This window comes from Emys orbicularis, chromosome 3, assembly GCF_028017835.1.
Source record: "Emys orbicularis isolate rEmyOrb1 chromosome 3, rEmyOrb1.hap1, whole genome shotgun sequence".
Lineage (NCBI taxonomy): Eukaryota > Metazoa > Chordata > Testudines > Emydidae > Emys > Emys orbicularis.
Window position 1 is genome coordinate 201,875,410 of NC_088685.1, and position 26,146 is coordinate 201,901,555.

Here is a 26,146-nt window from a genome sequence, read left to right on the forward strand (position 1 = left end):
TTCTCAGATGTGTTCCGCAGGAAACTGTCACAGTATTGCCAACCCCAAGCATTCAAAATTCATGAGTGAGGCCTCAAAAATCGTGAGATTTTTTTAAAAAATAGTAAGCGTTGGTTTCTTTTTATTTCCTGTTTTCTATGCCTTTAGGGTACAGTCGGGTCATATTTTCAATCTTTTCTATAAAATCACGAGGAATAGAAACTTATTTTTTTAAAAGGGAAGCTGAGATTCTCTCATATTCCCATCATTCCAGTAGCTATGGCGTCATGAAAACACACCAAATATTGTAAGACATGTGAAAACACCATGAGATGGCAACAGTGAATTGGCAGCAGGCCAAAAAACACAGTGGAAGATGAACATCCTGAGGATGCACTGAGCAGCAGCAGCAAAAGCACCACCAACACCACACATTATACTGAGAACTGGGAGCTGTTGGAGCAACTACAAACTACAATCCAATGGCCTACACCCCCCTCTCAGGGTACCAAATAGGTCAAAAGGAGAGAGCAGATTAGGCTTCCCCACCCCCATTGACCCAGTGGTCCATTGCCTCTGGAATAACAGCCTTCTCCTGCTGCCAGTGAATGTCATTAGTCCTGTAGCCCAAGTGTTAGCTGACTGTGCTGCAGTACAGAAGATTCACGATTCAAAATACAGATGAACACTGGAGGGGTTGTCACAGTTACACATAACAGGTGGGGGGGAAGGGGGTAACCATTTTCCTTTAAAAATCAAGGGAATCACACCCCACCAAAAAAATCTAAATTAAAAGATGATGATTTAGTTTGCCATGCCAAACACTCCAAAATTAGGAAGTGCCAGAATTAAGATTACCAGTGCAACATTAATGCAAACCACCTTTTGCATAGGCATTTGATTACGCTTGGCAGAACTCAATTTTTTTTTTTTTTTAATAATTTTGATGGATAATGTCAATGTTCATTTTTAAAATTTATTGATTTAAATGTTTACAGTTGTGGAAAATTGGGGGGAGGATCAGATAATTATTTAATGACAGTAGATGCTGAGATTCAAAAAGAAAGCTTTGTAACCGTTAAAACAATATTGTCAACATCAAATGTCAAAATATATAAAAGACAAATCCATAAATCAAGACTTGAATAAGTTCCCAAACAGTCAAAGTAAGAAAAATGTTACCTGTAAATTTTGTATTTTTTCATCGGTTTGTGTGTATACAGTGAAATTGAGGTTTAGCAATAAAAATCTAATCCTTCCAAGCCTAATTATGTTACAGTCTTTAACTAAATAATCACATACTCCTATTTCTACAGGACATCTCTCTAATTTGGTGCACAGGATGGATGCAAGAGATGAGGGAATTAAGGTTGCAAAGGCAACCCTAAATCTGTCATTTCCCAATTTTGGAGTGTTTTACTTTGCAATCTGAATAATGTTCTTTAAATACACATTTTTTTCAAATGTAATTATTATTTGTATTACAATAATACCTTAAGGCTCCTCTGAGGCCCCATTGTGCTAGGTAGAGTACAAACACAGAGTGAGAGAGAATCTTTGCCCCAAAGAGCTTACAATCTAAACAGATGAGACTCACAAAAAGGAGGAGGAAAAATATTAGCCCAATTTAATACAGAGAATTGAGGCACAGTGAATGACTTGCCAGAGAGTATGTTTGTGACAGAGTTGGGAATTAAACCCAGATCTCCTGAGTCCCAGTCCAGTACTTGAACCACAAGATCATCCTCTCTCTCATGTAGCATTGGATACTTCACAATAACTAAAAATAGACAATTAAAAACAAATACCATCCTCATCAGATAGCCAAATGCCCAGTCCTGCTTTAGCCTGATGGTTACCTTCATTAGTGACAGATATTGGCACCATACGGTTTTAAAGTTACTTCTACAACCAGAGCAGACATATGCCTGGATGCTGTCCAGGTTTATTAAGTGGATTTGATGTCTTGCAGGCTGGATTCCAATCTCAAACCATTAGATGAGGCAAAAGGATGAGAGGGGCAGAGCCCGTCTTTATCCTTTAAAGTGTATGGCTTAACAGATTAAATAATTTTGTCTCACGCTAGGTTTTTTTAAACCATTTTAATTTAATCTAAATGCATACGTCTGGTATGAAAAGCAACTCTCCATGGAAACAGGAACAGACGGGTTGACAAAAAAGGGAGCCACATTGCTCCTGTAGCAAAATACACATGCCATGTAACTGCCTAATCTTAAAAAGTGCTGAGAGCGCTCAACTCAGTAGAAGTTGAGGGCTCTTGTCACCATGGGTGCTCAGATCCTTCAAGGACCCTATATCATTTAAGTCAGGGGTTCTCAGACTTTTGTACTGGTGACCCCTTTCACACAGCAAGCCTCTGAGTGCGACCCCCCCTTATTTTTTTATATATTTAACACCATTATAAATGCTAGAGGCAAAGCGGGGCTTGGGGTGGAGGCGGACCGCTCGCGACCCCCCATGTAATAACCTTGCGACCCCCGGAGGGGTCCCGACCCCCAGTTTGAGACCCTCTGATTTAAGTCAATGGCAAAACTCCCATCAATTTTAACGTACAGAATCAGGCCATACATCAGGACAAACAAGAAAACATTTTATTTTCAAGCTTCTAAGAGAGTATAACAGAGAAGCATAAATAAAACAAACATATTAAAAAAGTGACAATTTTAAATGATACTATTTCAAAGTTTAAATATACTTGCACAGGTAGGGGCAAAATAGCCTGCTGAATCAAGTGTCACTCTATAAACCAACCAACAAGGGAATGAAGAAACAATCTTGGCAACCCAGTACCTCACATACATAACAGTGCGGGGAAAACAATTATACGCAGAATCATCAGCAGGGACAACAAAAATATGTGAGCAAATAGAATCCTGAGATTCTGCAGATATAGCTTTTCTACATATTTTACCACATACTGCAGAAAATTAAGCTTTCATTTTAAAAAGGGACATTTAAAATAGAAGCACCCAAATTTTAATATTGTTGGTTTTGAAACATCCCAGTCAAACACAAACTTAGCACTTCAAAAGGAAGGCAGTATTTGTTGTAGGGCTTGTCTACACTTGGAAATTGACTGGAATAGCTATTCTGCAGTACAGCAGAACCTCAGGAGTGGAGGTGATTCGTAACTCTGAAATGTTCGTAACTTTGAACAAAACATGATGGTTGTTCTTTCAAAGAAGTTTACAACTGAACATTGACTTAATACAGCTTTGAAACTTTACTATGCAGAAGAAAAATGATGCTTTCCCTTTATTTTTTTTAGTAGTTTACATTTAACACAATACTGTACTGTATTTGCTTTATTATTTTTTTTGTCTCTGCTGCGTACTTACGTTTCCAAATGAGGTGTGTGGGTGACAGCTAAGTTCGTAACTCTGGTTTTGGTAACTCTGAGGTTCTACAGTATCTCCCCACGCGGACGCTTATATTCTGGAACAAGAATGCCTCTTCCTGGTTTAGTTTATTGGATTAAGCTAATCCAGAAAAAGGCACTCTTATTCTGGAATAAGAGTGTCCACACAGAGAGAATTCTAGAATAGTTATTGCACTTTAATCCAGAATCAGGTAGGGTGTGAATTTAATTTCCAAGTATAGACAAGCCCTTAGGGTCAGAGACAGGAGTATGGTATTCAAATCCAGATTTAGAAAAAGGCTGGGATTTAAGGTCAAATCAAATTTCAATTCAACAGTGCTGAAATCTTGCAAACTTTTCTCAAACGATCTCAGGTACATCTGAAGCAAAACAACAGGATTCTTCTGGATTCAACTGTAACCGAGCTTCATACGAACAACTTAATTTACCACAAGTCTTCCCAGAGATTAGCACATTCTTTTCCTTCATACAGCACATTCAGTTCTATATAAAAGCTTTAGTGTTTTTTTAAAAAGCACAACTCACTGGTACTAATCTGTACATCATTCAGACTGCCATGACCGTTTGGTGGTGAAACAGACACACTAAGTAGATCTCTAAACATTACATACTAAACATATCCTGGGATAACTGTAAACTCTGCTTTACAGCCCACATGCCTACTGAATGGAAGTTTTCTTCTAATATTTGCCATTTTCCCATCTGTTAGTGCCACTGGAAAAAACCCCAAAACCAAATCTTGTACCTGTCCAAGAAGCATGTGCTTAGAAACTATTCTTAAACGATACTCCTCACCACTCAATGTAATGTTTATACACTAGTGAGAGGCACAGTGACTCTTAAATAAATGTCACCTCATCAAAACAAGACATAAGTAAAAATCTTGTTTTGGGTCCTGAACTGCAGATGAGCAATTATGCAGTCATTCCCCCCTTCTAAGTTACCTTCTCCAGTTCTCCTAGTTTACTTTACATCACCTACCCTGCTCCACATCAATATATTATTTATAACAGAATTTCCACTCTGACTTAATTTGCATGCAAGAATGTTTAATCCAGTTATTTGGCAACTGACTCCATTGTTTACATGATTTTTTTAAAAATGGAACAGTCTGCCTATTTGTAGGGCACCAATTACACTTGTATTCTCACTTCTTTTATTATCCAGCATTGCTATCGCAAACTTGCACACAAACAATTCACATCAGCATAGAAATATAAAGCCTTTGAAGCTCTGATTACTACTCCACAGAAACTCTGCAGTGTCCTGTGCTCCACAGTTTTTGGAGTTTCATCCCGATTCTTGAGAAAATTCTCTCTTCAATGACAGCAGAATCTCTAAGTATCACCTAGACCAATTGTCAAACAGAGTAGCCATTAAGTTGTTGAGTGTGATGTAGGGAACTTCAGACAGCATGCCAACATCCTAATATATGAGTAAGTTTTTACCAAGACAAAGTATGGTCTTGCTATCTACCATGTAGACAAGCCCATAATAAAACAGTTCTAAATTCCTGGTACAAGTTCTTGACCTCAACAATATCCCGTGGTAATGAGTTCCATAGTCTAGTTACTTGTGTGATAAAGTATTTCCTTTCATTAGTTTTCAATTTGCCACCTTTTCATTTTACTGAATGCCCCCACTGTGTTTTGAAACAGGGAGAACAGAAATGTACTATGTACCTTCTCTAGACCATTCATTATTTTATGTACTTTTATCATGTCCTCCTTCTTTGTCTCTTTTCTAAAGCAAACAATCCCATGCCCCTAATCACTCTCTGAACCCCCTCTAACTCTGCAATATCCTTTTGAGATGGGGTGACCAGTACTGAACATAGTATTCCAAAAGAGGATGAACCAGAGATATACAGAATGACATATTTTCAGTATTATCCACTGTCCTATTCCTTATGCAACCTAAGCTCTTTTGACCACAGCTGCACACTCAGTAACAGTCTTCACTAAGTTATCCATAATGATGCCCGAGTCCTTTTCGTGAATCGATACTCAGCTGCATTCAGGTTCCCACATCTAAATAACATTAACTTGCTGACAAGTAACTGGGTGCAGAACTGTGCAGAGACTTATTTGTGCCTGCATATCTGGGTACAAAAAGGGAGGCTAGCTTTTAAAAATAGGATCTTAAGTGACTTGCCCGAGGTAACATTGAAAGTCTGTGGAACCCTAAAAGTAAAACTCAGATTTCCTGAGTTGTCAATTTACAATTAAAATTATTAAATGCAATTCAAGAAAAGATGTAATGTACATTTAGGCACACTGTGAAAAAATCACAAACATTACAAATCATGAAAATCACAAGCCAAGGTTACATATAGAATTCCCACACTAACCTTAGCACTTCATTCACACACAGACCAGAAAACAGTAACATTCTCAATGGCCAGCACCCATCCAGACAACTTTTACTCTGCCTCTGGATTTATGCTACTATTTTAGGGTCCAATCTAAACTTCCAGTAAAGATAATGGTAATCTTTTCTTTGACCTGAATGGAATTGGACTGGGTCTTTTGTTTCCCTTTTCAATAAAATACATTTCGATATCTGAGGCCTGATCGACACGCAGTGTTTGTACCAATATAACTAGTGCACATAGATGAAAAAAACCACACTCCTAAATAGTATAATCCTACTATGAACACAGTTATAAAGCTGCCTTAAACCAGCATAGCTTATTCCCCTTCCTGGAAGGGAACACCGGTATAAGCACTTTTATACTGGAATTACTGCATCAACAGTGGGAGCGGAGCAGTTGTACCGCTTTAACTATGTTGGTAGAGTAAAGCTGTACAACTTTTGTGTGAAGCCAAGGCCTGAGCAGACGTATTGTACGTATGATTTGTTCTGCAAAATCAAGTCGGAAGGCTCAGTGCACTATGAATTGTTCCTGTTTTAACATAATGGACATTTTTTGGCACAAGAATTATGCTTAGTCTATGTTCACACAGCAGCTTTGTCTCTAATGATGTTTGGTTACAGGTACTAGGAATTATTTGACAAGGGATTTTAACAATTCTGCCCCCTCTCTGGTGAGTGCCCAACTACTGTGCTATAGTCATTCTAACTCTCTCTCTGGCCCAATTAGCATTTAATTATTAAATTATTTAATTAAAGTGGAACAACAGAAATTGATGGAGACGGACAGATTATTCCATAGCGTAGTGATTAGGGCACTCACCTAAGAGGTGGTAGATCCCTGTTCAAATCCTCTCTCCTCATCAGCCAAGAGGGAACTAGAATCATTGGTCTCCTAAACCCTACCTTGGGTGAGTGCTCGAGCTACTAGTATAAAGACTGTAAGGGAGGTTATCATCCTCTCCCTCCCCTCAGCTGTTTTGTATGGAACTAGGCAGCCTCCGAGTACTCCTACTAGATCAGCCCCCACATGCCACTCCTAACAGATCAGCCCTGACATGGCACAGAGGAGTGCCTATCTTTCTTTCAGTGGCAGATAGGTGTCTAGAGATAGGCATCACTGCGCATACCTAGAGGCTTGAACATAGGTGCCTAAGGAACTTTTACCACAAAACTTAGGCACCAAGAGAGTTAAGCAGGTTTAGATTATGCAGAGCAGAGGTTTTGTCGATTGCAGTGCCTAAAATCAAGTCTTAGGTGCCTAAGTACCTTTGTGGGTCCCTGTAGTGGGGCGGGTGCCCCACTCTCGCAGAAAAGGGGTTAAAAGCAGCCCTGGAGAGGGCTGCAGCAGGGAAAGCAATTAAGAACAGCTGGGGGAAGCTGACTGGGTAGCTGACCACAGGTGTGGCCAGCTCAATCAGGGCCCAGCTGGCTCTTATAAGAGGACTGTGGGCCAGGAGGAGTCCTCGACGCTTGAGTCCATCTCCCAGCCTGTCCATGTTCCCTGGCTGCAATCCCACTCACTGGCTTTGGCCATGAGGTAGGCCTACACCAGAGGTAGGCAAACTACAGCCTGTGGGCTGGAGCGCCCGGCCGGGGAGGCTAGCCCCCGGTCCCTCCCCTGCTATCCCCCCTCCTCAGCTCACTGCGCCGCCAGTGCTCTGGCCCACCGCTCCTGCCAGGCAGGGCAGCGGGGCTGCGACCTCCTGCCGCTCTGAGCGGCATGGTAAGGGGGCGGAGAGCGGTGTTGGATAAGGGGCAGGGGATCCTGGGGGGCAGTCAGGGGACAGGGGGCGGTTGGATGGGGCAGAAGCTGGGGGGGGCGGTTGGATGGGGTGGTCAGGGAGCAGGGGGCAGTTAAGGGTGGGGGTGTGGATAGGGGTTGGGGCAGTCAGGGGACAGGGAGCAGGGGAGTTGTATAGGGGGTGGGGTCCCAGGAGGGAGCAGTCAGGGGACAAGGAGCAGGGGGGGTTGGATGGGTCGGGAGTTCTGAGGGGGGCAGTCGGGGGCAGGAAGTGGGAGGGGGTGGATAGGGGACGGGGTCCAGGCTGTTTGGGGAGGCACAGCCTTCCCTACCCAGCCCTCCATAAAGTTTCGCAACCCCTCGGGCCAAAAAGTTTGCCCACGCTGGGACTACACCTTGGCTACATCCTTGCTCCTGGGCTCCAGAAATACTGACCACTCATCTTCTAACACTATTCTGAGCGATAATGGAGGGGTGAGAGAAACAGTACAGAAGACACTGACATGTTTTTGTATGCAATATTGGTGTTGCATTTCTTTAAGTTATACATTCTTTAAAAACACTTCTATGTGCACATACTTTGCACTCTGTCTACAACTCAAGAACAGTGAGAGCTGCACTGAAGTCTACTCTAATGGTGAAACCCTGTCTTAAGAGACCCCCTGTGTGCTAGCTGACCCCTTCTCACTGTGTCAGGTGCAATTCTGTTGGGTCTGTAATTAAAGGTCACCTTTAACAGGCAATCAATGTTCACTCATCTCTTGAGTTCTCTTACTTATAATAGACATCATTGTACTCCTGAACCACACAATGGATGTTTAGGGAAATAAATAAAATATACAGCCTGGGTAATTTACACTGATGCTTTAAGAAGCAACCCGGACACCCCAGCAAACAGCCAGTCATTGGGTTGATGTGTTCTGGTTCAGCATAGAGGAATCCTGCCTTCAGGCCATGGAATCCCATCAGAGTTCCATAGGCTGTGCACAGCAGCAAGTCCTGCTCCCCGGCCTCGTTTTCTGCAGCGTGACGCTCCATGCGGCACAAGGGCTGAATATCCCAAACCATGTCCTCTGCTTGTACAGCTGAACACCAATGCCACTGCCAGAAAGTCACCACAGCAGTGGGATGAGGGAAGCAGGGGCAGGATTCGTCCCTTGGTAGTGCAATAGCCTTTTCTATTATGTATTGCTCTAGTTCCCAGAAATGCCTCTGCGTTCACATCTCCATACATTGGGATTGGCTCTAGTACTTCAACGACCAATGCCAGTTTTTTAACTCCCAACTGAAAGTCCCGTCTGCTGATCTAGGGCCACGTCTTGTATTTTTTAAAATACAGGACAAACACCATTAAAGTCAAAAGGTGTTGGTCTGAATAAGCACTGGGTCCTCAGGCAGAGAGTTACAGTGAAGTGAAGACAGACGAAAACAAGAGAGAGGCTGGGGCCCTCCACAGCTGTTCTCAGGAACGTTCTGTTACATGTTCAAAACATTTATTTTTGCTTACCGTTTGTATTGTTCACATTCAGGTCAGTGATACACAAAAATAAATATCTCCAACAGCTAATATTGTCTTAGAACTGTGCAAGCATCCAGTCTCTAACATGCATTCATCTAGCAATCATCACTTCCTTTGTCTTAAACTATGTCTTATAGCAGGGGTCGGCAACCTTTCAGAAGTGGTGTGCCAAGTCTTAATTTATTCACTCTAATTTAAGTTTTCACGTGCCAGTAATACATTTTAACGTTTTTAGAAGGTCTCTTTCTACAAGTCTATAATAGATAACTAAACTATTGTTGTATGTAAAGTAAATAAGGTTTTTAAAATGTTTAAGAAGCTTCATTTAAAATTAAATTAAAATGCAGAGCCCCCCGGACGGGTGGCCAGGAACTGGGCAGTTTGAGTGCCACTGAAAATCACCTCACGTGTCACCTTTGGCACGCGTGCCATAGGTTGCCTACCCCGTCTTATAGTCTCCCTTTCTACTGAAATTCCCACAGGAAGAAGGGGGATGAGTGTGCAGAGAGATCTCAATATACTCATCCTTCTTTAATGGCAGATCCCTCCCACTATGATTGAAGGAGGGGTACCTGAGACCTGCAAGGAAATCCAGTTCCATCTTCCCAGCTCATAAGGCAGCTATGCAGACAGTGGGATCTTCCATTCTGCTCCTTACTCCGTGTGCCATTCCTGGCAGCATAATTCACTCAGGAGCCACACGGCTAGGGGCTCGCTCTCCCCATCACCAAAAGATGTTCAAGCTGTGAAGTGGGGGTTATGTTGCAGTGAGTAGGGAATCTGAGCACTTTTGAGGGGCTTCTACAGGCTGGGGTTGGGGGGCAGAAGGAAGAAAGCCATATAGTTTATCCTCACTCCTTCCATGAGTTAAACTTTCTGGCTGCCCATGTGTTCCAAAGCACAGAAGAAAGAAGAGAACGGGGATCCTGTTCCACCAGGCTGACAAGAAAGCAGCTTTCTGTTTCTTGGGAACTTCATGGGTTTATTGTCGTCATCGTTATTATTTTTAAGAACATCAGTAGTTCTCACAAGATGGAGCATAAATGTGTCACCCTAATTTATCTTAGACTACACTGAAGCTGGGAGCATGACTCCCAGGCCAGGTATACAAACGTTGCAGTGCGGACACTGCAGCACAGGCTAGCCACCCAATACAAGCCCACCTAACCCCCGGTAAGCAGCCAATAAAATGTGTGTGAATTCAGTATTTCTCTTCCTTCTGTATAAAAATTGGTGCCTTTGAAAAAATAACATTCTTTCTGTATTCCACCAGCTTTCAAGCTAACCTCCTTCCCTTCGTATATACTTGGCTGCCCAGCGCCACCAGATAACAACTATCTTCAAATGTCTCCTGAGCTAACAGTAATTCACTGACACCAGTACAGTTACAGTGCCCATATCTTGAGTCCACATTCAGGGGGCTACCCCGTACTGCTGCTCATGCCACAATATCTACACTGCTACTCTTAGTGCACTAGCTCATGCGGAACTAACACCCAGGCTGGGACAGTCCCAGATGCACCCTAGATATATTCTGATAGGTTTTCCTATACTCTAAAATAACTCAAGGAAAAATGTTCTATAATTTTGCAGACCTTACCATTAACAATGAATCAAGGCAGAGCCCTGCACGTGATATTTCATTGCTAAATCAAGAAGCATTTCACAATATCTGTTCCAGTTCTATAAAAATATTTTAGGACAAATTTATTGAATTTAAAGAGTCAGCATTTTTTCTAGGAGGTAATCGACTTTTGGCATGTAATGCTTTACCAGGGTTCATTTCTGAGTACAGAGTTGGGCCCTGAGCACAAGACCTCATACTCCTGTCCCCGCTCCCTCTGCTAAGCCCATGAAACAAGCTGGTGTAGCTGTCCTTAGTGCTAGTAACCATATCAGCACTACTAGATTTACTAGAGCAGTGGTTCCCAAAATGGGGTTCGTGAATCCCTGGGGGTTCACGAAATGTTACAGGGGGTTCTTGGAAAAAGTTCCCTAATGGTGGACAGAGCTGTCCATAGGGACCCCGGGCAGCACGGGGCCAGCAGCCCGGAACCTTGGGGACTTCCAAGAGCTAAGCAGATCAAAGCAAACATATCTATCACACTGAGGAGATTTAAACTTCAAGACTCCTTATAAGAAATGGAAAGGGAGGTGGTTATTTTTTGCTGTTTTTAAAATTAAATAGGCTGCTAGTGTTGTTTTTAAATTATTATGAAGAACAAGTTTAAGCTTTGTTGTAATGTGCATTGTTTGCCTGGACTGCTCAAGACCTGAGTGCTTGTGTAGGAGGAACTCTTTGAGTTGGCTTCTTAAATACCTTCATGCTGTTTCACATCTGATACTCCTTGATGAAACATAGGAGCCAGAGGCACCAGTACGGGGGCGGGGTGACGAGGGTCACGTGCCATCCCTGTGGCAGCGTGCCCCCCCGCAGGTCCCTCCCCTTTTTTTTTTCCAGCGGGCCCCCCCAGGCCTCCAGGTGCAATGCCCCCGCACCTCTTTTTTCTACTGGCACCTTGATAGGAGCCTTGTCTTATAACAGGCTTAATCAAAAGTGATACAAGCTACAGAAGTGAGATCTTGGAAGTGAGTTGCCATTTTCATAATGTAATAAAAATACTGTAATGATAATTAATAGTGTGTAATAAGCATATCATAAAAACAAATTTTATATTTCCAAGATCACTGCTCTTATAATTTATGCTGAGGTAAGAAAAAATCCCTGGAAATATTCATTTTTGGGGGGGGGAGTTCACAAGCCTTGAAATTTTAGTGAAGGGGTTCACAGGTTGTTAAAGTTTGGAAACCCCTGTATTAGAGGCAACTAATACTGCTAAGGTACAAGCACCACCATGAGAGAACATCCCAGGAACTGAAATATGCAGGTAACACACATATCTTTACTATCCTCCTCCAGTGTGGTGCAGCCCTTCTTGGGGCATTGACAATGGGAGGTAGGCTTTGGTTAACAGCTGTGGAGCACAGGGTTCACAAGACAAATTGATTTAGAATCCGTCCACTCCAAAATACAGATGACAAGAAGATAGAAAACCAATATAAAAATACCCCAATCAGGGGTCAAAAATTAATTTTGCAAACAGAAAATGCCTCAACATTAGAAGATGGAGGATATTAAAGTGCCCTTATCATACTGAAGGTATGGCACATTAAAAACACAGGCTTAATTTGCTCAAGAAAAAGGGCTGCTTACAGCTCTCATGGAACAGGGTAGTAGAAAAGACGCATGTTATACATTTAATTTTCAGTTTAAAAGGAAGGTTATTTCCGAGCTGAAGTTGTTTGGAAAAGATCTTTCTATAATATACTCTCCCATTCTCTCAAAGGCCTATGCTCTTGTGGTGGAGCAACTGGCATATAATCTCTCCTTACAGGGATTCATCCTACTAAGTTTTACTGCCATGGATTGAAAAAAGCATCAGGACACCAACAACAGAGGAGATTCCCAGGACCTGCAGTAAGTATAGATGCTAAGGTTGCTTGTAACACCGTCCCCAATTTCTTCAGTTCTCAGTCAGCAACTCTCATGATTAAACCAGCCACAAAGAGAGCTTTCTGAACCCAGTGGTTTTACGATTACTCTTGGATGCATTTCAATGCCGATGAAACTCAAACAGCATGTAGTATATGCAAAAAGTCCGCAGGAATAAAAATACCTTTAGTAATGGCACAGCCAGTTTCAAAATTGTATTCTGAAAAGACGTGCAGATGCTGGAGATTATAAGGCAGTTGTTTGAAGGGATGAAAAGTGATTTTATCAAGAGTGCAAAAAGCCATTAACAGACAAAGGAAGTACCATCACAGCAGATCTTTAAACTGTGTACTGGTGAGCAAAAGAAAAAATAATTTTCGCAGGAGAAGCGTTCTTTATAAGCTAAAGTTACTGATAATGGGAAACAGGCTATATATTCCTCAGAAACTATGGCTAATGAAAAACTAAACTCCTTGGCTTTGTGCAACTAGAAACTAAATGACAGACAGGCAGGCCTCTTCTCTTTTTAGCATCCTTATAGATCAAAGTTCTGATACAGAAACAAAAGAAAAAAACCTTTTCATTTATGTTAACTTGCTTGACCCACAGACATTTATTCCAAGTACTGTGTCCACTATGGGCTAAATTTGAAGAAGAGCTCAGGTCACATTAAGACACCAAAGCAAATGGCCAGATTTTTCAAAAGAGTTCAGCTAACTTGGTGCAGAGCTCTTCTGAGCATCTTGCCATAAGCATCTCAATCTTTCATAGCCCTATTAAACTAACATTCAGGTTACCTACAGGAATGGCCAGGACACCAATTCCATTTTCCCACAGTTATCAGCCACCACCACCAAAAAAATCCACACAACCAAAATAAAATAAACCATACATGGCTAACATGGCCAGAGTTATGGTGGCTGGGAGTGATGAGGCAGACAAACAGTAGTGACAAACAGAAGGGATGGTGTTACAGGACATCTGTTAAGGCTAAGGCCCTTGCTGATGCATTACAACTACGCTGGCCACAGGTTAGCCCAGTGAACTCTCAGTTCGCTGGTGCAGTTCCTTATTTGAAAAGAACAGTAAGCTGTTTTGACAGTTCTTTATTATTTTAAATCTCCTCCTACGCACTTTGATAAACAAAGGGATTCAGAATTTACTTAATGAGCCATCACTCAAAATAAAGGAAGTTCATGATGTGAATTGAGTAGCATTATACATTGCACTGTGAACTGTATTAACACGCCGGATTCTCTAATTACTTATTTTATTTTATTTAATATGGATTTTTTTAATGCTAAAGTCAGTGGGTATGCAAAGAAGTTTTCCCAGGTAGACTGTATACATCATTGTCTTGCTATTTATCATGAAGTGGTTCCTTGTTTTTCAAAAGCAGGATCTGGGTACTATAATTGTACAGGTGTCAGTAAATTACTGTTAGCTCAGGAGCAAATTAAAGATAGGTGTTATTCTGGGGCACTGTGCAGCCAAGTTTATATGAAGAGACCGTAGGATAGCTTGAAATCTAATGGAACACAAAGTACAGGTTATTTTTCAAAGGCACCAATTTTTATACAGGAGGAAGAGAAATACTGAGTCCACAGAAACGTTTTATTGGCTGCTTATATTAAGTCATTATAAATACATCACACAGCACGGCAACAACATATTGGATGTGTATGCAGAATAAAACCATAATCCTGTTTATCCCCGAAATTATTAATATTCTGGGCCTTGCAGATCCCACAATTTAATAGCTGTAGAATCCACCCCTGGCTATAGAGTTGTGCTCTGGAAAATAAGATTTTTTTGTTTGTTAGTTCTTTGTTAAAGGAAAAGTCATGGTTGTGAAGAAAACTTCAACATGTGAACAGAAACAGACTTCATGCGACTACAGGCAGCCTGAAACATTAGCTGAGAGGTGAGTCTGTGAATGTCTTATTCAACTCAATCAGTTGTGAACTTGGAATCCTAAAGATGACAACCGAGATGTCAGTGACGTTGGATATATATTTCTGCTAATTTTAGCCTGGGCCCCAGTCCTGAACTCTCTGCAATGTCTCCCCAGGTGCCAACAGTCAACTGTCAAAACCTCCAGCTTCCCACCTGACAACTTCTTTAAACACTGTTAATACAAAAGTGTCTTATGTTGAAGACTGAAAATGTTAGGAAAGCATAAAACAGGGTCTGCTGTATTCACCGTTAGTTATTTGCACATTTATTGAAAACCTCCATTTTTAAAAATTGAATTTGAACAGCTGCAGAATTTCTAGTCTCCTACAGAGGGCCACAGAACATAGGCACAGGTGGACAGGAAACCTTGATGCTGTTCCATAGTCGCACAATAGCCTGCTGGAATTCTACTCCATCATCACGGAGAGGAAGTTGCACACAAACTGAGTCACTAGGTAGCCAAAGCAGAAGACTTCACAGACTCTTAAGCGCAGACAGGGAGAAGCTTTTACAAATAAATAAAACAAAACAGAGTTCCTGAACAGAGAAAAGCACACCGGAGCACCCACCCACAGAGTCCGCGCCTATGACCGGAACAGCAGGTAAGAGCGGGTCAGCTCCCGCACACCCAGCGCGTACTGCAGTCTCCTTACTAGGCAGAAGGCAGGGGCCATATTCACAGAGCCGAATGTGCCGGCGTAGGAGCACCAGTTGCGCTGGCATAGGGGCACCAGTTTAATAATACTGCATACGGCCCCATAAATCCTAAGGACGGCCCTGTCCATAAGACATCCTTTCTCGCCACACTCAAAAGAGAGACTTAGTGAAATAAAAACCAACCTATTACAGTGGGTTCGTCCCATTATATTGAGCTATAATCCACTTTTTTATGTGCACAATTGTTTTTCCCATTGCTGGGACACTGACTCAAGTCAAGAAATTTCAGTAATAAATTGTGTTTCTCTGAGAAATACTTCATTACAGGCCCAATGCTACAAAGACTTACTATTAGGCACACTGCTTAATTTCTGTAAATTGTCTCACTGGTAACAGTAAACACAATGCCAAGCAACAAGTCTTTGTGGGATTGGGGCACAAGAATGCAGTATTGCCAATCCCAAGCATTCACCGATCACAAATCAAGCCCACAAGAGTCAAGATTTTTTTTTTTTAATTCAATCACAAACTTATTTGTAAACCAGCTTTTAGGTTATTTTTATTTGCCTTCCAATGTCATGGCCTCTGGATTGACATTTTTAAGCTTTCCTCTATAACCACAAGGGCTTCCATTTTTTATTTTTATTTTTTAATTGTATACATCATGACTTCAGGAAGTAGGGCTTGAAAAACTGCACCAAATATCACAACACATGCAAAAGAAAAAGAAAAAAAAAAGCGAGAGAGAGAATGCACTGTGGAAATAAAGTAATCTAGCCATAACATTTTAGAAGGGTAGAAGGAACGGTGTCAAGAGAATAATATTAAAGCCTTTTGCATCTACTTAAAAATCTATCTAAAAAACATCCTGTAGATGTAGCGAGAAACATTTCACACCCACCTCCAACTCCTCCCTCCCGTATTTCTAAACTTCTTTGGAGGAAAAAATAGCATTTTAAAAAACAAAACAAACAAACACACTAATCTTGATCAGAGGTTCCCTTCCCAGTGCCCTGATGGCAATTCTGGGTAGCCATAAGGATGGTGGCGGGGCAAATAGAAAGTTTGAATAGAAAGGATGACAAAGTAGAAGACAGAGTAGGGAATGAAAGAAATAAGCATTAAGGAGCCAGCAACTGGAAAGGGGTGTTAGCAGGAAGCAATCAGGGAGCCCAACAGCTACACACTTCGGAGCAGGGACAAGAAAGAAAGGAGAACAGAGTTTCAGATGAGACGGAGGAACAGATTTTTAGAGCCCTGTGCAGAAAGACAAAATTTGTATCCACATCCAATCCACAAGCCGCAAAAACGGTCCACGGATGCAGCTATAAAGCGGATATCCACAGATTTGCAGGGCTCTACATATTTTGATTTTGGGGGAAAGTGGGTAAGTCAGAGTGTGAGGGCTGAGAATTGATTTTGACTGTGGAGAAGGAATTCATTTTGATTTGTTGGAGGAGGGGGAAATAGATTTCTAAAAGCTGATTGTGGTGGTTGGTGGAGAACTAATTTTGAGTTGAGAGTTGGTGAGGGTTAAAAACTGACTTTGGGAGAAAGTTAATTGATTTTGGAGCTAGGGACAATTTTCAATGTGGGAAGCAGGAAAGCTGACTGCGAATACAAAGAGGAGTAGAATTGATTTGAGAGAATAAAACCCTAACTTGTGAGGGGTAGACGTAGGGGGCGGCGGGCAGAGCCAAGCCTTTTCTATACAAGCAGTTGCTCAAAAGGGGAAGTGGCTACACTAAAGTGGTCCACAACATTAAAGACTTTAGGAACTCCGGATATAAACTGCAGATTGACCTTGCCTTGCCACACAATTATCTTTACTGAACAATCACACCCATACACTCATAAGACTCTCCCCTGTGGGCCCAATCCTGCAAGGCACTGAGCACCTTCCAGGATCAGGCCCTGCGCAAGCAATCTCTATTTCTGCAACAGCCAGTAAATTCCAGTTCTTTCCTTCAGCGCTCAGGAGCTTGTTGGAAAGCAGAGACCGGAAGGCAAACTGACTAGAGTGAACTGTGGAATCTCAAAAAGCCTGAAGAATCTCTGCCATGCTCATTAAATGCCAAATCTTAAGTTCTTGCAGCATCCAGTTATGAAACTACCATGGAGGAGAAAAACAGATGAAAAAAATTCAAGTATTGCTTCATTTCCAAGAGAGAAAGATATTTTTAAGATGCAGGAACTACACTAGAATACCTCTATTTGATCCAAAAAAAGGTAGACGTTTCTCACAAGAAAATTAAGCCTTTAGTCAGTGCGGGCAGTTTCATAGAGAAGTCTAATCACTTTAGAAACGTAAAAGGTTTAGCAAAAAAGCTTTATAAAAGCAAAGAGTTTTATACAGAAGGTGAAGGGTATTGTATATATTGCAAGGAATAGGCACAATGAGTTGGATTAAGAAAGCTACTAAAGTGGCACCCCTTACGGAGTCACTCAGTGCTGTAACTATGGTGGGGAAAGCGGGGCAGCAACCCAGGGCACAGAGCCAGCAGGGGCACTAAAATGGGGCAGTGCGCAGAATCAGTGCTAGCGACGTCAGCACCATTGGAGCAGGCTCTCCGTGGTGCTAGGACCGTAGCAGGGTGCTGAGTGCACTGGTTGGCTCCTATTGAGCATGCATACACAGACTGAGCATGCTCAGTAACATCTGCTGAAGGGGCCCAGAAGCAAAATCGGGGAGGGAAGGAGTGCGTAAGAGCAGGGGTTAAGCCCATGGATGAGGCACTGCCAGGGGGTGGCAGAAGGCAAAACCCTGGAACAGGGAGAGGCAGACGGGGTAACAGTTACCCCGATAGGGTGAGACACCTGCAGTGTTTTCAAAAATAGGGCGGGAGGGGAGAGCGACTTTTTTATTTCCCCTCCCTCAGAACAGTCCCAGGGCTGTTTTTCAAGGCACAGGCATCCCAGTGCCTAGACACGGCAGCTCTTCTCTACCAGATATAACATACTGAGGTGCTGCAGGAGACTTGATTCCATGAAATATTTCATACACACACCCCCAAAAAAGAACCTGTCACACATTTTGGGTATTTAAAAGAATCCCTTATCAGTTTATATGTCTGCATAAAGTCTCCTAGCAGTTCATAAATCCGTCTTATCTGCTGCTGTAATTCCCGAACCTGCACTCCCTTTGTTGTAATCCATTTTAAATATAGTTTTGCTCCTTCTATTTGTTTACTTTTTTAAAATGTTATTTATTACTTTTAGCACTTCATCATTTACTTTTGTCAACACTGTGAAGACGGATGTCATTGTGCTATTTAATTTATATTTTAATAGCAAATACGCATTGAAAATATTTATAAGCAAATAGTTGCTAGTATTTATAGCAATGACACCTGTGTTTCCAGCATAGCACTTCCTATGTGTTTATTGTGATTTTTAATTTGGAATTTTTAATTCTAAATTTTTTCTCTTTCTTTTTATAGCACAAGTTTATTCTGTAGGACCATGTGACTTCCAATCTATTTCCTAGCCTGGTGTCAAAACTACTTCATTTTCATTTGTTCCACCAATGGAGATTGCCTTTCTCACTGTTACTTTGCCTCTCAAGCCAGTTCTTAGTGCTTTTTTGCATGTCACTACTTGCGTGTAGAATATACTATCTCATATTAAATCCTTCTCAAAGGCAAAAGTTGTATGTAAGTTTTACTGAACATAAGAATGGCCGTACTGGGTCAATAATGGGCCATCAAGCCAGTATCCTGTCTTCCAATAGTGGTCAATGCCAGATGCTTCAGAGGGAATGAATAAAACAGGCAGTCATTGAGTGATCCTGTCATCCACTCCCAGCTTCTGGCAATCAGAGACTAGGGATACGGACACCTAGAGCATGGGGTTTCGTCCCTGACCATCTTGGCTAATAGCCATTGATAGACCTGTCTGTCCTCCAGGAACTTATCTAATTCTTTTTCGAACCCAGCTATAGGTCCATGATTGCTTGACAACCACAAGAATTCAAAAATCATGAGGTATACACCCCCAAGTCATGATCTTTAAAAAAAAAAAAAAAAAAAAAAAAAAATTAGTGATACTGGTTCCTTTTATGCGTCTTTTTGTTCCTGAGCCATTAAGGTGCAGGAGACCCAGATCCACAAAAGTAGGAGTCTCAACCCCTGAGTGAATCTTGGCCTCGCCTCAGACTTTTGCTGTTACCTCTCCCAAACAATTCATATATCCAAGCCCATATCTACACTACAAACTTATGTTAATTCAAGTTATGTCAGCATACAGTCACCGCAGCTAGTATGTCACTTGTGTGCATGCCTACTTGACTCCTTGTGTCCGCTGTGAGTGTTCTCACCAAGAGCGCTTGTACTGATTCAGAGTGCGGTGCACTATAGGTACGTATTAACCACCTGTCACAATTTGCTGCCTCTCCCAGTTGTCATCCTCTGGTCTAGGGGTAGCAAATTTGTGATGGATGGTTGATGCCCTATCACAATTTGCTACTTCTGGACCAGATGATGGGATAGGCGAGAGGGAGCAAATTGTGACAGGTCTACCTGGGAAGGCACACCCCACAGTTTGAAAAACTCCATGCTAAATGGAAGGCAGAAATCTGGGGAGGCATTTGACCCCACAACTCCACAAGTGCAGTCCCCCCCACCCCCCTGTGTCACCTCTAAGTGGCACAAATACACTTGCTCACCCCAGGTGCTAAAATGCTTAGTTACAGCTCTGTGGTCACTTATTATTTCCTGTCATAATCTCAATGTTTTTAACAGTGAATGTGTTGCCTCTTGGTATTAGAAGAATCTGATAAGAAACAATACATAAGGAGCTTAGCAACATGTTTAAAATCAACTCTGTAAGATTCAGGCCTATCTCAGTGGAAGCGTAGTTATTATATATATTGTGGTAGCATCTTGGGGGCCTAGTTAGGACCCAAATTTGCTAGGCAACATATAAATGAGCAAAATAAAGACAGTCCTTGCCACAGAGAGCTCACGGTCTAAGGGGATATGAGCAATTTCATTTCTTATACACTATGGCCGACATAAGTGCATTTCCAGACGCTCAAAGCAATCACACATTTACAGGGGAGCTTGGTTGGTTGGATTCTTCCATCGAGACTGACTGAGCTAGACATGCAATCTAAGAGAGTCATCAAATTACTCCCTCCACAGGTTCTAAATACATTAATGTTTCAGATAGAGAAAAACTTTTGCTCTGGCAACCCAGATAGTGAATAGATGTTGTAACCAACCAATGACTGTTCAGGGGGCCTATATGAACATGAGTTTGGTGGTTTTCAGTCCAATTCTCCCTGACTAAGTGTCCACACCATAAAAAGCACACCACCGCCATTTGTACTAGATAGACTCAGAAGCTGGGCCAAGGACTGAATGGACAGAGGATAAGCTATCCCCTCCCTACTATATGTACTTCATCCAGGTTAAGGCTGAAATACATTAGTAAGGCTGCAAAGCCTGTACTTCCCCCACCTGTTTTAGGGTAAGCAGAGGATGTCAGATACCAGGGCTATCAAGCCAGCACCTTTTATATGCACTAAACTCATGAGATTCATGTGAAAATATCAAATTTTGAGGTATCTAGAGTCACAAATCCACATTAAAGACACAGGCCATATTTTTTTAAATGTAGGGAATCTAAATTAGTGACCTGATTTTCAGAGGTGCTGAACAGCTATAACTCTTAAATGCTTCAGTGGGAATTTACAATGCCACATTTGAGCCCAGAAAAGGCAGATCTGTTCAATTGAATGCCTGAAAATAAGATTTTATAATGAAGTGCTAACATCTTTAAATATACCATCACAATTAATAAAGTGATCAATGATCTCTCTGGAAGTAGCCGTCTATAATCATTAACAGCAGCAAGCATGAGAAACTATATAGACCAGGAAAAGCAAGACTGAAAATCCCTTCACTATGCTGGACATATGCTGTTTACCTAGAAATAATCCAATTAAAGAGTAAAGCAGCAACACAAGAGTGTCTGTGACCTCCAACATAAACAGCATAGCTACCAGCTTGAGGACCGAGAGTATTCAGACCACCACAGGAAAATTCAGATCAATACAAGAAAAACAATAAACAAAAATTTACTCAAAAACAAAATGAAGGTATTAGAACTTTGCAAGAATACATCTAGTGTTGCACAGTGCAACTGACCAATTACAAAACAATGAAATTCACAAGATAAATCCATTTTGAGAAGAACAAAAGATTATTTCTTCTTATCTTCAACTTGTAAATAAGCATTCTTCCTGTTGAGTTCATAGACAATCTTTTCTCCCAGCCATATGTTGCTTTGGTTGGGTTTATGACTGCATTGTCATTTATTTTAAAATATGAATGGATCATTATTTTCTTACAGAACCACAGTATTGTTGGAGTGCCAATACATTAAAATAAGACTTAGTGTTTACTACATTTCCCATCAAAGGGCACTTACAACGTGGACCTAAAAGAATATACTGTAGCCCTGTTGCTCCAATGCCGCATCATATACACATTAGGCTTGACTTCAGAAAGAGGCAGGGCAGAGGCAGTTAGTTTCTCATATTTTGTTGTCACTCATGCCAATTCTGCTCTTTACACCCAGCCATAAACTCAGATGCAAGCTTAAAAAAGGACAGCATTGCTCACCAGCACACAGAAATTAGTGTCTATTTCAGAGGCAGAGAAAGCTGTACTTAAAAGGTTATAAAAATATTTTTATCATTCCTGTGTTTTATACAGAATTTCCACTTGTGGAAGAAACATTTAATTTTAACTCTCATGCTTATGGAACATTTTTATCTTAAGACGGTTTCCTCTTTTTTAAAAGTGTAGAGGAGTCTACAAATCAAGTGATTGTATAGGGTGAGTTTGCTTTATTTGTTAAAAGACTTATCTCTGAAACATTTCACAACAGTGTGGTTATCCTGGTTACCAATAAACATTTACACCAGGATAGTCAATTTTTTTTTTTCAAGGTCCAAATTTCTTGATCAAGGTATAGTCATGGTCTAGACTCCAGAGAAACATTTTTCAGGCTGCAATAACAATAATGACAATAAGTAAATAAAAAGATTTAGCAGTCCATTCAAAAGCGTCTGGGGGTCTGGATTTGGCCCGCAGCCTGCCTATTGACTGCCCCGATTTACACCTATGTGGAGTGTGGAACTGATGACACTACCCACATGAATTAAGTTGTGTCAAACTTAGTTTAGCTTTGTTGTCCAAGCTAAATGCAATGTAAAAAAGTAACAGAAGCACAAGTGGTAAAATAGACTTGATACAGTAATTACTGGGTCAGATTCTATAGCCTGTTCTATACAGGAGATCAAACTAGTTGATCGTAATGGTTTCTTCTGGCCTTAAAAAACTATTAAAATCAATTAGATTTTCTAGATTGTAAAGTTTATTAAAACTGAAATATCAAAAGTGCAGAGAATGCTTTTAAAAGTGATTTCTAATTTGACAGTGCCCCTTTAAGATAGGGGTAGTATTACGATTCAAGTATGTTTGATTGATATTTCTAACAATTTAACTTAGCAGAAGCAATTACTCATAACTACTAAAAGCATCCAATGCTAGTGCCAAGCTGGCCAACAAGAAGAAAAGCCAATAATAGAAACTAAGTTTTAAGTTTGCTACAGATGATTTACAGTGCCGTTTTGGAAGTTTTCAAGTACGCTCACTTCCCACTGACATTACAGAATTGAGTCCATTATGAACATGAAAAATAATGCAAGCCTTCCTGGCCTACTAATAGATAACTTCAGTTTTAGTATAATGTATTTTAATGTGATTTTTTTGGCTTTGCATAGTAAAACACCAAAAACAAAACCTAGATCCTGGTCCTCCATGCAAAACAAGACCAAAAAATCCAATCAGCTCTAGGAGTCCACTTTGCATAAGGAGAGAGGTGTGACTGAGACAGACCCATACAGTTAATTGCTTGCTGCAGTCTAGCCAGCTCTAAATATGTTCCACTGGGCCATTACAGCACGAAATTCTTGTCTGACTCAGCAAATAACTCAAATAATTCCCAAGGCTCTGTGTCCTCACTCTTCCCATTCAAAAGATGGAAGGGGAAAGAGAAGTCTTTAGGCAAGAAAAGTCATATCTACCCAGAATAAAATAAGATACACTATCACTCTGAAAAATGTGTCAAATCCCTATATCCCTTTGATGTTACAGTTGGCTTATCACACCCATCTCTGAGACTTGTGTTGACATTTGGAAATGTTTCCGTTAAAAAATAAATAAATAAATAAATAAATAAGGCTGCTAAAAATCAAAGTTCATATCTAATAAATGCACAGTCTAATACTGCAGCAACCACCTAAAATGATCAAACTAGAGTGCAATAATTAACCCCATGGGGGTGGAAGGCACTTGTTAAGAGAGAGATCTGCACCCCACCCAGCAGCTTCTGCACTAAAGGAGGGAAACCACATAGTTGAACAGGCAACAGCCATGCTCCAGCATCAGCAACTCACTTGACCACATTTCTTACCATTTCTTGGTGCACTCGACCATCAGCTCCTGGTAAGAGGCCACAAACTGGAACTTGGATGCATGTTTCCCAACACGTTGCAGTCTCTTCCAAACTGAAGCCATGATGACGATGAGAAAATATCAGAGTCCAACACACAGCTGCAGCTCTTGGATCTAGCAAAGCAGGTTTAGCAGTGCATGTGCCCAATGCTCAGGGTTCTACATATAAATACACCAAAAATGATGCAAAAGAAAGAGCTTGAGGTTATGTTTAGGACTCATGTTCTACCTCTCCCTTTCACAGGGTAAATCCCAGTCTAGGTGAATGGCACATTATTGGCTGGGAGCATCCTGAGACATGACTGGGTGAATGAGTGATTGAAAAGAAGTTCCCTCATGGAGTCATCATTCCTTCTCATGCGCTGGGTGATGTGCAGACTGCCAGACTGGAAAACAAAGAAGAAAGGGGGAGAAACAGTGGTTAATGTGTTACACGCTATGATGTTGCAACTGTATGCAACCTTGTACCTTTCATCCATAGAGAACCACAACACACACACATTCCCCCAGATAAATAAATAAATAAATAGAATAGAATAAAAATGCAGTAGCAATTTCAGGAATGCAAAGTCCATCTGGAAATATATCAACATGTCCTTTTATCAGCACCACCAACAACAAAAAAGCGCAGGTCAGGGCCATCCTAAAGCCTTATGAAGCATCTCCTGGAAGCAGTGCAGAGCAGCTGAGGTGCTGCCAATATGCACCCAGAGGGAGGGACAGACGGGAAGCAAAGACAAGTTCTTTGTCTTCCAGCTGATGACAAAAGGTGTAACAGTTGTTTCCTCCCCCCACTTTTCTCCCCAGGGGAGTGTGTGCACACACTGTATGCAAGAGGGTGTTGATTCTGTAAACGTTCATGCTAAGGGAAAGAGGAGACAGGGATATTTCCTGAACCAGGGCTGCCTAGGATCCCCATCTCCCGCACTGCATTGAAACGCTTCTCCCTCCTGCCCGGAGAAATAAGAAACGGTGAAACACGCAGCATCTCTAGGAAAAGGACAGAGGCATGAAAGGGATAGCTAAATCCCCTCCTCCTGGGCAGGGGATCTGCTAGGTGCGAGGGGTGAAATCTCTGGTCTGTAAGAGGCGGAAGGAAAGACTGATGCCCTAGGTGGGAGACAGGATGGGATGAAATGGGGAGGGGAGGGTTGGTGGGAGACGGGATGGGATGAAATGGGGAGGGGAGGGTTGGTGGGAGACGGGATGGGATGAAATGGGGGGGAGGGTTGGTGGGAGATGGGATGGGATGGGATGAAATGGGGGGGGAGGGTTGGTGGGAGATGGGATGGGATGGGATGAAATGGGGGGGGAGGGTTGGTGGGAGATGGGATGGGATGGGATGAAATGGGGGGGGAGGGTTGGTGGGAGACGGGATGGGATGGGATGAAATGGGGGGGGAGGGTTGGTGGGAGACGGGATGGGATGAAATGGGGGGGGAGGGTTGGTGGGAAAGCCTGGGGGCGGGGAGGGAGCTCTCCTTGCTGAGCGCGGCCCCCAGGAGGCATTTCACTGCCTCACCAGACATGTGTCACTGTAACTGATGAGCTGCTAGCTCCAGTCCTCGGCAAAGCAGCTGGCCCATCTGGGGGCAGGACCAGAGCCCGGGATGAAGCTGCCTGGGGCCGGCAGCGAGGGGGCAGGATGCGGAGGGATTCCTGAGGGGGGGGGGGGAGTAACCCAGCCGGCACGAGCAGCCAGGGGCCCTGCCCCTCCTCTACCTACCTTCCTGCGGCTCCTCACACAGTTAATCCCGGCCAGGCTGGAGCGGGCACCACGCACCCCGCGGGGCTAGCGCCGCTGCCCATTACTGCAGCGGCACCCGGGGACCGGTCCATTCCTCCGAGGGCCACATGGCACAAGCTGCTCCAGGCGCCTCTGTCCCCCCTCCCCAGTACAAGGAACAATCCAGGGCTCCCCGCACCCGCTCACTCCACAACCATCACTCTCCGCCTGGAGAACTGCGCCGCTCACAGTAACTTGCCCCCGCGCAACCGAACCTCACTGCTCTGGGGACGCCATTGGCAGAGGCGTGAGCCTGCCCAACAGTGCGAAAGTTAATTGGCTGAGGACTGACGTCAATCATTCAGTGGGCAGAGACGGGGACCGTGCATAACGAGGCGGGGAGAGGAGGGGTCCTGGATCGCTCTCTGATTGGCTGCTGTGCTTGAGGGCGGGGTTGTTTTTATTGCGGAGCTTGGTGATTGGTGAATGACGTTGTCAATGAGAGAACGATATAAAGCGATTGGTTGATGTCTCCCAGGTGTCGGGTTGATTCAGGGAAGGAGGCGGTGAGTGAGGAGTTGTCACTCTGGGGGAGGGGAAATGACACTAGCGAGCGTGGCTACTTCTCTGGGATGAGGGGAGGGCGAGACAGAGATTCCCTCACAGACGGACCCTGTCCCCCATCTCGCTCACTGGGGGGGCTCCCTCACACAGACCCGGGGACCCCGTCACTGGGGGGGCCCCTCACACAGACCCTGCCCCGGGCCCCCCTCTC

General features: G+C 42.6%; 1 protein-coding gene across 1 annotated transcript in view; it reads right to left on the reverse strand.

Annotated features, from left to right (window-relative positions):
• EHBP1 (EH domain binding protein 1) overlaps positions 1 to 25,595 on the reverse strand; it is a 331,567-nt gene extending 305,972 nt beyond the window's left edge. The window contains exons 1-2 of the mRNA XM_065400845.1: positions 25,372 to 25,595; positions 23,606 to 24,032 (exon numbers count right to left, since the gene is read on the reverse strand). Of these exons, the coding sequence (XP_065256917.1) occupies positions 23,606 to 23,709 (104 nt within the window). The 5' untranslated portion in view covers positions 23,710 to 24,032; positions 25,372 to 25,595. The remainder of the gene's footprint in view (positions 1 to 23,605; positions 24,033 to 25,371) is intronic.
• Between the last annotated feature and the right edge of the window lie 551 nt (positions 25,596 to 26,146).